General features: G+C 53.2%; 1 protein-coding gene across 1 annotated transcript; it reads left to right on the top strand.

The window, feature by feature from the left end:
- Positions 1 to 2,297: 2,297 nt before the first annotated feature.
- On the top strand, positions 2,298 to 12,886 carry ATCAY (ataxia, cerebellar, Cayman type; the record flags this gene model as incomplete). Its single annotated transcript, XM_010155836.1, has 11 exons — positions 2,298 to 2,374; positions 6,528 to 6,592; positions 6,944 to 7,165; positions 7,852 to 8,037; positions 8,706 to 8,808; positions 9,338 to 9,469; positions 9,874 to 9,960; positions 10,432 to 10,530; positions 10,757 to 10,792; positions 12,097 to 12,132; positions 12,851 to 12,886. Coding segments are annotated over exons 1-11 (1,079 nt in total), but the record flags the coding sequence as incomplete, so codon positions are not given.
- Between the last annotated feature and the right edge of the window lie 959 nt (positions 12,887 to 13,845).

The raw sequence follows: 13,845 nt of genomic DNA, 5'->3' as shown, positions 1-13,845 counted from the left end.
ACCACCACCACCACCGCCATCCTGCTCACACACAAAAGCAGTGCAATTAGCTGACTTAAGAGGGCTGAGGCTTAGCCAGCTGCAAGCGGAAAATAATAATAAAATACCTTGGAGGGGAGGGAGGCAGCAGAGGAAGCAGCAGCCATGGAAGAATACAAATAACTGTCCTCGATTCCCCACCCCCTGCCCAAAAAAATCCAAATCACAAAGCAACGACTGCGAGAAAGGCCCTCCTAGATGCATCCCCACACTCCTCCGCTGAGACAGCCGCACACGTCTGCATCCGGATCCAGGCGCTGGACCTCCTGAGCAGCCCGTCTCCATCGGGAGGAATGTCTTGCTGGGATACAGGCAGGATCTTCTTTGTTCCTCATTAGCTGCAAGCACCGGTGAGTACAGCATCATCTGGGCTTCCATTCTGCTGGGCAATGTTTGGTATCCGGAAAAATCAGGCTCCAGCCTGGGAAATGCTTCAATACCTTTCTCTGCCTCCCTCCATGATGCCTTCAGGGTTAGCAGACAGCAGATGACAGCGGCGGGGAGGAGGGAGGGAGGGAAGGTGGGGTCTCCCTGAGCCCCAAGGCATCTCCTTTGCCTGCATGTAGGGAAGTCAAAAATGGAGACGTGTGTGATGGTGTCGTGGACTTCGCATGCAGCCAGGCGTGGGGATGAGGACAGAATACATATGGGCATGCTGGAAGGAAAGGCTGAGACACCGGGCAGAGAGAGCCCTGCAACACTCACGGCCAGCTCTTTGCTCTGATTCCTATCTCTGCCAGCGCATGTAATAAAGACGGATGATGGATTTACTCAGGCCTCCACGTAGCTTCATTCCTTTAAAGTAGATACACACAGGCAGATTTATCTCCCTCCAGATCATCACCAGCGACACCCTCTGTAAATACAAGCCTCCAAAGGAAGCAGGAAAAGCACTGGCTCTCTAGAAGAGCCTTGTAGCAGCAGCTCAAACCCTGCTAGACGCTGCTTTCCCTGACACCAGGAGACAGAGTAGCCCCATCCACTTGGGAAATCACCCTAGGTCCCTTATCCTAAAAACCAGGTTACTATCCAGCCAGTGCCTGGGTACCTTTACAGTGTACAGACTGAGCTCAGGAGGAACATTCAAAACTGTCCTGCAGTGGGTGGGTTAACGCGTGTGCCCAAGATACGAGCTGATTTCACTTGAACACGGTCTATGTAAGATAAGGCCTGATCTTGGCCCCCCTGGGCTCAGGTGCCACTAAGCTCAGCTGCAGCAGCATCCTGCTGAGAGCAGCGTATCTGCTCTCCGACCAGAGCTGCTCCTGCAAGGCCTGGTCCCAAGCCCGCAGCTGGGCCGTGTTAGGAGCCGCAGGCACAACCCCAGGAAAGAGGTACCAAGTCTGAGCTTTGCTGGCTGGCAGCGTAGGAACCTTCGCGTGAAGGCAAACAAGGCACACGGTGCTCAGGGCCCCTCGCGCTGCTGGGGTGTTGGTGTGAGGGAAAACTGGCTGGATTGGAACTTCTCTGCATACCAGGGCAGGAGAAAGCCCAGGCTGGGAGCAGCACACCCACCATGCCTCCATTTGAGGTGCTCCAGTTCTGTGGGCATCTGCTTTGACTTACCTGGGAGCGAGGCAGAGATGGGACTTCTTCAGAGGTGTGGAAGGACATTTAGCATCCCTGTGAAGGCCCCCTCGCCTGCCTCCGTTCCTCCGTGGGTGCGGGGACAAGCATGGGGATGGAGGGGGGAGCCGGGGGACCAGGCAGCAATAGCCAGGAATTTCTCTGCAAAACCAAAGCCATTAACTTCTGCCCAGGCCAACAAAATGGAAACTGGTGCTACAGCCAAACCAACCTGACACCAGCCTGGGAGGAGCTCTTTCTTCTCTTCCCTTGCAGCCACATTTCATCTCCCTCAGCAGAGGTGCTTGTTTATGTCAAGATTGATACTGGAAGAGAAGTAGCAAGGGAAAAACGGGTGGACGTCAGCCCAGGCAGTGTTGATCCTCAGGGAGAAGAGCTGAGGTCACAACAGAGCAGAAGCACCTATTGCTTTGATTCAGGGCCAGCCTCACCTCCTCTTTCTTGACCAAAGTGTGCCAAGTAGCCACAAAACCCCGTGTCCTCGCCTTTGCAAAACAAGCAGCTACCGCGCTGCGTGTCTGTGGAGCACGGTCTCGGCATACCTACTGTGAACAGTCTGGATTAAACGCTCCCCGGTCGTGATGCTCAGTGCCAACCTCTCTGCCTTCCGCCTTCCAGCCTGAGCCCTTCCCAGAGGGAACCGCTGAGCAGCCAGCCCCTCCCTGAGCACGATGGGAACCACAGAAGCCACTTTGCGGATGGAAAACGTGGATGTGAAGGAAGAGTGGCAAGATGAAGACTTCCCCAGGTTTGTTCCCTGAAAAAAAGCAAGCCAGGGAGAATTTTATTTCCTCCTTTAAGAAATCAGCAGGTCACGCAGCACGCAGGTCCCTCCCACTACCCAAGGTCTCAGCTCCACAGGGCAATTCTGGCCAGAGGACCGAGCTTTTGTAGCAAGGCTGGTCTGAACGCTTAAAAATTTTGGGGAGGTGTCTGTGAGCATGCCAAGGAGAGGGTAAGGGGCCAGGTGTGGAGGACAGGGAGATTAGCATGGGTGGATGGATATAGGGATGGATGGACTCCTTCCCAGTCTCTGAATCAAGCAGTGTCTCCCCAAACACAGCAATGCTGCTTTGGCAGGAATTTGCCACAGGAAGCGGAGTCAGTGGGATGCGATGACCGCTGGCACTGATGTGCAGAATCTGGGGGGTTGCCAACCTTGTAAGAAACGATGGCGTGGGTGACAGAAGGTGCCAAAGTGGCACCTTCACCAACACTTGATGAACTGCACAGAGTGCCAACAATAATCCCCGTGAGCTCAGTGTGTGCTGAACTCCTTGCAGCCACCCAGAGGGTGCACCCACCCTCACTCCCCCCCAGCATTGCCCCACACCTTGCCCATGGCCCAGCAGCATCTCGCTGGGACACACGGCATGGCCACCACCAAGCCTGGCTGCAGCCGGGCTGCGGAGGGGCTTTTCAGGGCCATCTCGCCCTGTCCCGGCTGCAGCTGGACTCCCGGGGGCAGCCCACAGAGCCCCTGTATTCGCAGACAGTGGGGCAGTGTGCCGCGCGGGTGGGCATGCGCAGTGCCCACCACGCTAGAAAGGCTCTCCTGTTCCCCAGGCGCCGGCGGATGAGCCGAGCTCTGTTCACCCAGGTCCAGCTGCGTCGCTGATCTAAGCACCTCTGTCTGCCGGCCCAGCACCCGCCTCGCAGGACACGGCTTGGCCTTCCGCTGGCCTGAGGTGGGCTCAGCCAAGCCCTTGGGGTTGCTAGGATGGGCTTTTCTTTCCTCTGAGAGCAGAGCTTTGGGCTGATGGACCTCTGCCAACAGCTCCCCCAGGGCTGTGCTGACAAGCTTTTCATTGAGGGTGCAGGAAGGAAAGAGAGGTATAGGAAGGAAAATGAGTTACAGGAAGGAAAGGATTGACCCAAAGCTCCTTAGAAAATGTGGGGACAAAGCTGGACACGTGGCAGGCAGAACTCCCGGCGGCCCCGCTGCCCTGTGCACTAACCACACCATCGTGTTGAAGCAGGAGCTGTCAGGCTCCGTTTCACACTTGCCACACGGGCAGCAAACTTACCCCAGCCACAGCCAAGCCTTCAAGGGGTATCCTCTCTGCAGAGCCCCCAGCCCCACTTGGCGGGGTAGGAGGGGGAGGGCATCATCCTGCCTGCCTAGGAAAGGAAGCCCAGGGGGAGGTAAAAGGACGTGACTATGGCTGGGTGGAAAGCCAGTGGCAGGGACGAGGCCAGAGCCCTACAAACACACCCCCAGCCCACTGACAAACTGCTGCAGAGGGATTAAATCAGGAGTGATGTAAGAGAACTAGAGCCCCAACAGCCACTGGGCAAAGGAGTGAATGCTGGTTGTGTTTAACTGGCATTACAAATAAAGAAATAATGATTTTTAAGACACTTCCCCCTAGAAGCATTCAAATAATAGGGCAGAGGCTGCTGCATGTGGGACAGTAGCTCTCCGGCAGATGATTTGCTGCAGAGCTATTTTTGCTTAGCTGTGATTAACCAATCTTGCCACCAAAAAAAAAAAAGAAGAACCATATCCTAGACAGAGATCTGGGCTGGGGGAACTGAATTCAGCTGCTCATGAAGGACACAAGACGATGTTCCCATCCCTCCTGGAGAAGCTGATTTGCAGAGCGGGCTCCTGCCTGGCAGCCTGCAAAGGTGCAATGTCACAGCAGCGAGCAAGCAGAGAGGAAAGGGTCCCCCCCTCCTACTGCTCCCAGAAGGTTTAACCTCCGGCTGGCAGCCTGGCTCAGCCGTTTGTGCAAGTGGTCCCGCAGCGATGCTGTGCCGAGGGAGGCAGGAGCACGCTCGCTCCAGCACGCACCCATCGGATCGCGGTCGGTGAGGGCTCGGGCTGGCCGGGGCCCGAGAGAAGGTGCTGCTGGAGGGGAAACTGGGCAGCTCACCAGCAGCAGAGAGCAAAATGGTGGCACCCGACCCTTAGAAAACCCGCTTCGTTCAGGAGATTTGGCATCTGGGGCTAGCTGCGTTTGGGAAGGAAGATTTACACGGGAGACTGGGAGGTAGTGATTGGAGCATCCCTTGGGAAGGTAAGAAAGCCCTTTTCTTCACCTCTGTCTTTTGAATGGCTTTTCTTGCACGAACCCCAGCGTCAGAGAGCAGAGTGCCGGAGTGCAGCACGTACTCGGGCACAGCTGGGCCCCCCGCCCCCCCTTCCGATGCTGTAGCACCAAGTTGTGCCAGTGTCAGCTCACAGTCAGATAAACAACCAGCCGGGCCCTGGTCAAGACCAAAGCAGAAGGGAGGAGGAGAGGCTGGAGGGGGGCAGGGGGATCTTTGGCTGCTCAGGAATATTGTGGCAGCCCACAGGGTCCAGGCGCTGCACAAGCGAGCCCAGAGCAAGCGCCTTTGATCAGGTCTCCAGCTCTCATAAATATACAATAACCAGCTAGAAGAGGATTATCCCTTAATCTAAATATTTATAGGGTTTAATTTGGCTGGTGGCTCTGGTGTCGTGGCAGAGGAGCCTTTGTAGGGCAGAGCGAGGCTGTATCCTCCTGCGGACTCCATCGTCTCCCTCCCTGCCCTCGCTGGACCATAAGGCCACCAGCACAGTCCCATCCCCGTTCTTACAGCACTGCCTTCAAACTGGTGGGTTTCCCCCCGTTTCACCCCAGCGCTCAGGATGCGACGCCTCTGCTGAGGGGGAGTTTCCAGCAAGGGCAGGTGAAAGGAAGATGGCTCAGAAGGCCCCTTTTAAACAGGCTTTTGATAACATGAGCTTGTCCTGGGGCTGGTGGGGTTTGGTCACGCTGCGCAAGATGTTTCAAACCCAGCTACTGGCAGGGGACAGGACCAAGTCTCAGCTCAAATCGAGGGGAAAAGCATCCCGAAAATGTCCAGCTCCGGGTGGGCGTGTACTGCTCAGCCACCAGCTGGGGCTCCTCACCGCAGCACTGGGAGCCAGATTCTGACTTCACTTGCCCCAGTGCGGGTCAGGAGCGACTCCAGCAACTCCCAAAGGGCGATGACCCTGTAATGAGATGTGGCATCAGTAGGAAAGCCACTTTTAAATCAATTGATGCTTCTAGTCTCCATCTGGAGACATGGAGATTTATACCAAGAGATGCAGGAGCCAAGCAGGAGAAGCTGCCAATCCTAACCTCCGCCCTGGAGATGAAGGGAAGGTCTGCCTTTGGCTCTGAAACATGGATTTGAGTGCTGGTGCCTGGACTTTAGCTCAGCATGAACCTGCTTCCAAACCCCAGCAGGGTTTGGTATCAGTGTCAGCTTTTGTCAAACTGGGGCAGAGGCAAGGATGGGGTGACGATTCTGGGATCACACCTAAGGTTTGCTCCTTGCCTTGAACACCGACTGCCTGAGAGCAAAGTCACCGTAGGCCAAGGAGGCTGCGGCCTCCTGGGAGAGGTGGCTGTGGCAGGTACTTTGGATAGTGTCTCGCTGCGGCTGCAGCCAGGGCCGGGGGCCGAAGGCAACTGCAGATCATGTTCGCTGGTACCCTCGGAGGAGCCCTAGAGCTTGGCGCTGCCTCTCGAACTTGTGGCGGAGTTAAAAATGGGGATAATGTGGAGAGAGTAGGGATCTTACCAGGCTCTTCTGGGGACAGGATTTGTTCCCATGCCCTGAGAGGCTGGATTTTGGAGCCTCTTGGCTGAATGGTAGCATGAGAGATGTGTTGAGGGAGTAAATGCAGGGATAGTCTGGGGGTTACTGGGGACTGCACAGTGCTCCAGTAGGAAAGCGCAGCGGCTGGGATGCTCCTGGGCAAGCCACCGGAGGATGGCCCTCAGGCTGAGCTCACAGGCGAAGGGAAAGGGCAGAGCACACATGGGATGGAGTGGTTTTCCCCTGATGTCCCCCACTCTCCCCACTCTCTGCCATGAAGTGACTTTCTCCTAAACATCCCGTTATCTCCTGTCTTTTTACCTCCACATCTCCGCCTGCAGACCTCTCCCAGAAGAGACGGGGATGGAGTCGCTGGGCAGCCCTACGGAAGACGAGAATACATCCTGTAAGTACCAGCCTGCCTTATCAGGAGTTCAAAGGAAAACAAGCCTACGGGAACAGCAGCTTGCAGTTAGGGCAAAAGCCAGCTCCCTTGGAGTATCCGCAGAAATTTCCCATGTGGGAGAGGAAACCAGCAGAGATCTGAATTTGCTAATCTTTCACAAGAAGCTGGGGGAGGAAATAGGTGTCTCAGAAGTGTGGGCAGTTATCCAGCCATACCTGCGGGCATCCAGTACCTCCCAGCTATGATCCACCACCCTTAGCTCCCGAGACCGTAGCCCAAAACATGCACCATGTCTTGCACTAAGGATACAGGACGAGGACAACCTGTCAGTTATTTTCCTTTTAACTCCAGCTCCCCCAAATACTTTAAACTTTAACGGGGCGCATCGTAAGCGGAAGACACTTGTTGCACCTGAAATCAACATTTCCCTGGACCAGAGTGAAGGCTCCATTCTCTCCGATGACTTCCTGGACACACCAGACGACCTGGACATTAACGTGGATGATATTGAAACTCCTGATGAGACAGATTCCCTCGAATTCCTGGGGAACGGGAATGAACTGGAATGGGAAGGTAAAAGGCCGGTTTTGGGTGAATATCTGCAGGGCTGGGGGCTTTTTTCTAGCCTGATTTTAACCGATTTGACCCCACTCACCATCAGCTGCTGAGGATCAACTTCCCCAGCAGCGAAGCACAGCACACACCACCGAGCCCCACCTTCCACACAATGTCTGCCCCCCCAGCACCCCACCTATAGCCCAGGAGTCTCAGTGCTGCTATCTCAGCACTTCCATCTGGGCATAGTGAGGGCAGAAGGAGCTCCGAGAGGTGCCACCCGCTCAGCTCTGCCAGTAGAGCTGGCACGTGAGTGCTCAAAGGTCTTGAATAACACGGTCTTTGCCAAGCTGGCTGATTTTGGCTGAATCGGGCTGAGGAGGACTCATGCAGGCAGCTCTGCTGGCAGATCAGAAGGCAAGAGGCAGAGGAGGTGTCCCACGTAGACGGGTCTGACGGAGGATCCAGCAAAAAGTCTGGTGCCCTGCCCGTGACTGCAGGCCCTCTCAGCAGCATGAGGTGTTAAGCTTATTTCCATCACAATTCGGCAATAGAGCAAGATTACAGAAACCCACAGACTTACACAGGTCCAAGCAGGCCATCCCCGGGCTGCGGTTGGTACTGTCTCTCACTGCACACCCAAACTCCTGCAGAGCCCTCTTCGCACATCGTGTGAAAGGCAGAAATGTTTGTTCCCCTTCCAGATGACACTCCTGTAGCTACAGCCAAGAACATGCCTGGGGACAGCGCAGACTTGTTTGGGGACGGCGGGACGGAAGATGGGAGTGCTGCTAACGGACGGCTCTGGAGGACTGTCATCATCGGAGAGCAGGAGCACCGCATCGACCTCCAGATGATCAAACCCTACATGAGAGTGGTGACACACGGAGGTGAGGGAGAGGGACGCCTGACCCTGCCTTCCTGGATTTATTTTAGTCCATCTTTGTCAGGCTGGAGGGGATGCCACGACTGATTGTTTTGACTCTCTTCAGGGACAAATTGCTATTCCTTTTGTATGGCTGTGTGACAGATAAGCACAAAAGCACCCAGCTCATGCTAAAAAACAGATAGCCCATGTGGGAGTCTTTCAATAAACCAGAGCAGTCATAAAGCTGGCTCTGAGCAAGGCTGAATCTACCCTGACCCTGAGCCCTGGGTGCGGGAGCATGGCCAGCAAGGAAGGGGCTGCAGGGGCGCGCTCCCTCGGCAGCTCAGCGCCTGAGCTCTCTCCGGAGGCACAGCTAAAGGCCAGTACACCCGCAGTTAGTGACCATTTCTGAAACGACCCAGGGCAAAGCTCTCAGCTCTGCGCTTTGACACACACAAATTCCTTCCCTGAACCCCACAATACACGTTATAGCCAAAAACCAGGATCAGAGGCAAATCTGATTGTGAAAGAGACCCACAAGAAGGACAAACACTAACCTAAAGCTGAACAGTGTCACAAAAACAGCCCAGGCCCAAATCTGGCAATACGTCTTCACTGTTATTTTTCCTTCCACTCTTTCATCTCCCCTTGGAAAGAGTCACTGATGCTGCCTGTGTCTGTCTTTCCCAGGATACTATGGAGAAGGTCTCAATGCCATCATTGTCTTTGCTGCCTGCTATCTCCCGGACAGTAACCTGGCTGATTACCACTACATCATGGAGAACCTCTTCCTGTAAGTGAGTGGTCGAGGTCTGGGGGGGAAAGGAGGGCAAGGAAGGTAGCTTGGGCTCTGGGGAAACAGTTTCCATGCATTCATTGCATCAGGAACCTCAGCTAGAAAAAAGTTTGACTCCAGGCCAAGCGTACCCAGTGTGCAGCTGCAGACTGGAGCATCGCTGGGCAAGGCACTGTCACAGCGTTTGTGTCCAAGTCCAGTAAGTCAAAGCACTCCAACATTCAGTGTTAATTATGCTGGTGATGGACTCACAACCAGGCTGGAGCATATGTGCACGATGCTGGACAGCTGGCAGATCTCCTGCTAGGCAGAACAACAGCGCAGGGGTGCCCACCAGTGTACACGCTACGCTAACATGTACCAGCAATCCCTGAGAAATACCTCCGGGGCATCCCACAGAGGTGCCAGGAGAATCCGAAACCTATTCCAAAGTCTGCAAAGAAAGGGGTGGCCCACGGGCAGAAGAAACTTCAGGGGACCTTTTTTGAGTCTCATGTTCCCGTGGCTTTTGCTCACCACCCAACAGATACGTGATCAGTAGTCTGGAGCTGCTGGTGGCTGAGGACTATATGATCGTGTACCTGAACGGAGCAACGCCCCGGAGGAGGATGCCAGGCCTCGGCTGGCTGAAGAAATGCTATCAGATGATAGACAGAAGGTGAGAATCCTGCTGGTGTTGCTTCTTCATTCCTCCCAGTTCTCTTCACACATCTCTTCCACTGCTTCCTTGCAGCCTTCCTACCCACCCATCCTTCCTCACTCCCCAGATTCAGTAATATCTGCCCCTAACACAGTTTTCCTACTTACTCCAGGCTCTCTCCATTGCCTCTTCTCCCTCCCAAGCACCTTCACAGAGATCAGGCTAACACAGTACCCAAGCACAGCAGTGTTCCTGCAGCCTGCCAGGCCTGAGCTTAAATAGGGTTCCTAAGGCCACGGCTTTTGGCTGGAGACACCAGCTGCGGCTGGTGAGCACCGTAACACTTGTGCCCTGACACGGTACAGCTGGGTTTAAGAACAGGTACTTTGAATCTGATTTGCTGTCCCATGGCTTTTCCACAGGCTGCGTAAAAACCTCAAAGCATTGATAATTGTGCATCCTTCGTGGTTCATCCGGACAGTGCTGGCGATATCCAGACCCTTCATCAGGTAAATATAACATGTTCCCAGTGGTTTTGGAGTGGAAGTTTAATGTCACAAATCAGATCGTAAGCTCACCTCTAACAAGCAGTGACCAAGGTGAGACTGTTGGTCACCTGTCTCTGATACTTTCAAGGACAGCTCTAGGGGTGGTTTTAGGAGATACAGTGGTGGTCAGGATCCAGATCAAAGCTTGGCCCAGTGGGCAGCACATAAAGATTTACTGGGAAGTACGGGAACGGTGGTCCTTTTTCCCTCCTACGCTGAGAGGTGGGGGTCAAAGCAAAGGGAGGTACAGCAGTGTGGCATCTCACCACGACTTCTAGTCATCAGCATTATTAGCACTGGGAGGAGATGGGTGCATCGGACTACAGAGCATACAGACGTGCCAAACTCCCCACCTCCATCAGGAAAATTCTGACTTCCTATGTCGAGAACACCAAAACAAGACCTCAAGCACACTCTCTCTCTCTCTGCCAGTGTGAAGTTTATCAATAAGATCCAGTATGTCCACAGCCTGGAGGAACTGGAGCAACTTATCCCAATGGAGCATGTGCAGATTCCAGACTGCGTCTTACAGTGAGTATCAGAGGGACCCTGGGGCACACGGGGCTGTGAGGAGGCACAGGACGAGCATCCTATGGAGCAGGATACTGTGTAAACCTTATCTTACCGGTGCCAAGTAAGAGCCTGCGTGCTGTGCTGGTTTGCCCCTTCTGTCACCTTTGGAGCAAACACTGCATTTCACTACAAGTGCCCAGTCCTGAGTGGGTAACACACAAAGAATGTCTCCTGTTTGTTGCAGATATGAAGAAGAAAGGATCAAGGCCAGAAAAGAAAGGTAAAATTAACTGGGGGGGAGGGGGAGCATGGATGGGAGGTTCATTTTCTTGGGATGTTGTTGCTTTCTCTCATCATTTGTGTTATAATCGGTCGATTCTGTGTTTTTCCTGCCCTGATATCCCACACTTACTTTCTACTGATTTCCTCAAAGTAAGCAAAAGCTGCAGGAGGGAGGAGAAGCTTGATTAAAAGGTTATTTATTCATAGCACTGTCCCTCTTAAGCCCACGAGTGCGCACATCCTGAACATGCCCCGTATGTGCTAGCACAGGTCATCAGAAATCACTCTATGTATAAAAGTGGCCCATTTTCCCCATATGACCACGCAAACTCACTTTAAATGGAGAGCTAGTGCTTGTTTTACAAGCCACTTCATTCTGCTAGAGTGGCATAAAGAGGGCCATTCATTTAGGGTTTGGTTTGTTTCATTTTCCAGACCCGTTGGTTCCATCCCCGGTGATTCAGGTTAGAAGTGCCGGTCAGAAACAGTGGTAAGAGCCGGCTCCGCTAAAAGCAAAAGGCAGTCAGGGACAGGGGCAGGAGCAGCTGGGTCAGCACAGGAGCGATGGGCTAGAACACCTCCTCGTGCTGGTGAACTGGATGGGAGGTGCCTGTTTCATACAATCTTTAGGTTGGAAATGACCTTTAGGATCATCAGGTCTAGAAGTTTGGGAGGATTCGGTTCAATCGTACCTTTAGGATCATCAAGTCTAGAAGTTTGGGAGGATTCAGCTCAGCCGCTGCTGAAAAGCAGCCGTCCAGCCCTATTTTAGGGCTGCTACCTCCCTCTAGGGCCAACAGAGGCATCCGGAGAGCATCAGGATTATCAAGGCTGTATTTCACAGGCACAAGAAGCCAGTCACGTCTGATCAGACCTGTAACCTCTCGCTGCTACCTCCCTCTAGGGCCAACAGAGGCATCCAGAGAGCATCAGGATTAGCAAGGCTGTGTTTCACAGGGACAAGAAGCCAGCAGTCACGTTTGATCAGACCTGTAACCTCTGTCTGGGGTCCAGCCATCTCCCTAGAAAGACCTTAGATACTCTCCTCCTTCACACTGCTCGCCTCCAGATGACAGATTTCAAACGTGCTTTGTGTCCCTCTAGGGCCAACAGAGGCATCCAGAGAGCATCAGGATTAGCAAGGCTGTGTTTCACAGGGACAAGAAGCCAGCAGTCACGTTTGATCAGACCTGTAACCTCTGTCTGGGGTCCAGCCATCTCCCTAGAAAGACCTTAGATACTCTCCTCCTTCACACTGCTCGCCTCCAGATGACAGATTTCAAACGTGCTTTGTGTTTACAGGGCAGAAGAGAAACAAGACATGGCTGAGAGGGAAAGGTAACTACTCTTTTTATTTATCCTTCCCTCACAAAATAGCTTAAATGGTCTTTGGAGATGAGAATGGCCCCTACTGCTGGGTGCAGGCCCCTGGGAGCCAGGCTCCGCACTCTCAGATGTTTGGACCAAACAGGACATTCCTGAAGCGTCTGGGAGCTGATAAAGCCTCTCCCCTCCCTAACAGCTCCCTGTGCCATGACTCGGGTGATGTCAGTGACCTTCACCTATGCGAGCAGGTCCCTGACGCTGCTTTTTACCTCTGTAAAGTAGCGAACCTGTCCGGTCATGGAGCGGGGCCAGAGGCACCAGGGACGTTCTCTTGACATTCAGTTCTAGCATTTGCATGATGGTGCAATGCAGGGGGCCAGACCCTGCTGTCAGGCACATTTGGCTGTGAGGAAAGGCAGGATAGGAGGCTGTAACATTAGATGGGAAGGAAAATTCTAGGGAGGTTTGGAAGACAGAGTCAAAATCCTATGCCAGGATAATTTGGCCTGGTTTTGGCTCTGCTTCAGAGTGATAGAGCCTCTCTGGTTTTTATGCTAACTAGCTCCTGAGGGGGAACAGTGCATATTTCTGCTATTCTCTTCCTAGAGAAAAAGGAGCTTTGATCAAAATTGCCAAAGTCCATTGGATGAGGCTGAATTGTTCCAAGAAACAAATGGGTGATTAGTTTGTGGTGGAGATTTACTTACGGTTTTGCTGGTTCTCTTCCAAGCAGGCCTGTGCCGCCAGCAGAGGATCAAGAAACCAGGTTTGATTTGTACCTCACGCTTTCGTTTGTCCCTCTCCATGTGACAGATCCCATTGCATTTGCAATCCACCCACAGGAAAGGCAAGACTGGGCTAGACCCAGGAGCTCTTTCGCCCAGCCCCACCCACCCAGCACACAAGGGGCACCAGGCACTTTGCAGCTGGGGGGCAGAAACCGGGGAAGCTGTTGACACCTTCACCCCACTGTGGGGTGGGTGCAGTCCCAAAGCACAGAGGCACGAGAGAAAAGCTGCCCCTCAATACCCCACCTGGCACTTGCCGCATGGAGAAGGTGTGGATGGAGGAAGGTACTGCAGAGCTGCCATCATCCCACGGTAACTTTTCCATGGCCCTACACATTCGGGAAGAGTCCTGAAAGAGAAGAAAGCCCGTTAAAGCTATGAATGACGTTATCTTTGGCCCTACTTTTGCAGAGGATTACACCCAAATGTACTCTTTTTTTATACATAGTGGGAAAAACAAAATGTACACTACAATTTGCTTTCTAAAAGTAAGCCTTTCTGTTCCTTCCCAGTATGTCATGAATCGAAGCAGAGTGGAATGAATGGAGTAGAAGAATGACGCAGCCTGGCAGTCACCCACGTAAATGACCTTTTGGTGCAAGACCTTGCCGCCACCTTATCCCGAGTTCTGTAAGATCACGGAGCCTGCCTCCCCTGTCTCCCAGACGCAAAGTCCTTTAAACTTTTTGGAAACATTTTACTTTAAAAACAAAAATAATTCCACAAAACAAGCCAAGAATAGCACTTTTCAGGAGAGGTTCCAGTGTGTTTCAGTGGTCTGTGGAGAGCTATTAAGTAGTGCAAATAGATACCATGCTTCCTCTTAGTAAGTTAAGAGCATCCTGTAGTCCATTAGCCACCAGCCCAGAAAGAGATATATTTTTTCTTTAAATTATACCCCCTTCCCCTAACTTGCTGCTGGCCAGCAGGGAGAGAT

The sequence above is a fragment of the Eurypyga helias genome, unplaced genomic scaffold (assembly GCF_000690775.1).
Source record: "Eurypyga helias isolate BGI_N326 unplaced genomic scaffold, ASM69077v1 scaffold22327, whole genome shotgun sequence".
Classification (NCBI taxonomy): domain Eukaryota; kingdom Metazoa; phylum Chordata; class Aves; order Eurypygiformes; family Eurypygidae; genus Eurypyga; species Eurypyga helias.
The sequence above is the reverse complement of the archived record's forward strand: the minus strand, read 5'-3'. Positions and strand labels throughout refer to the sequence as shown.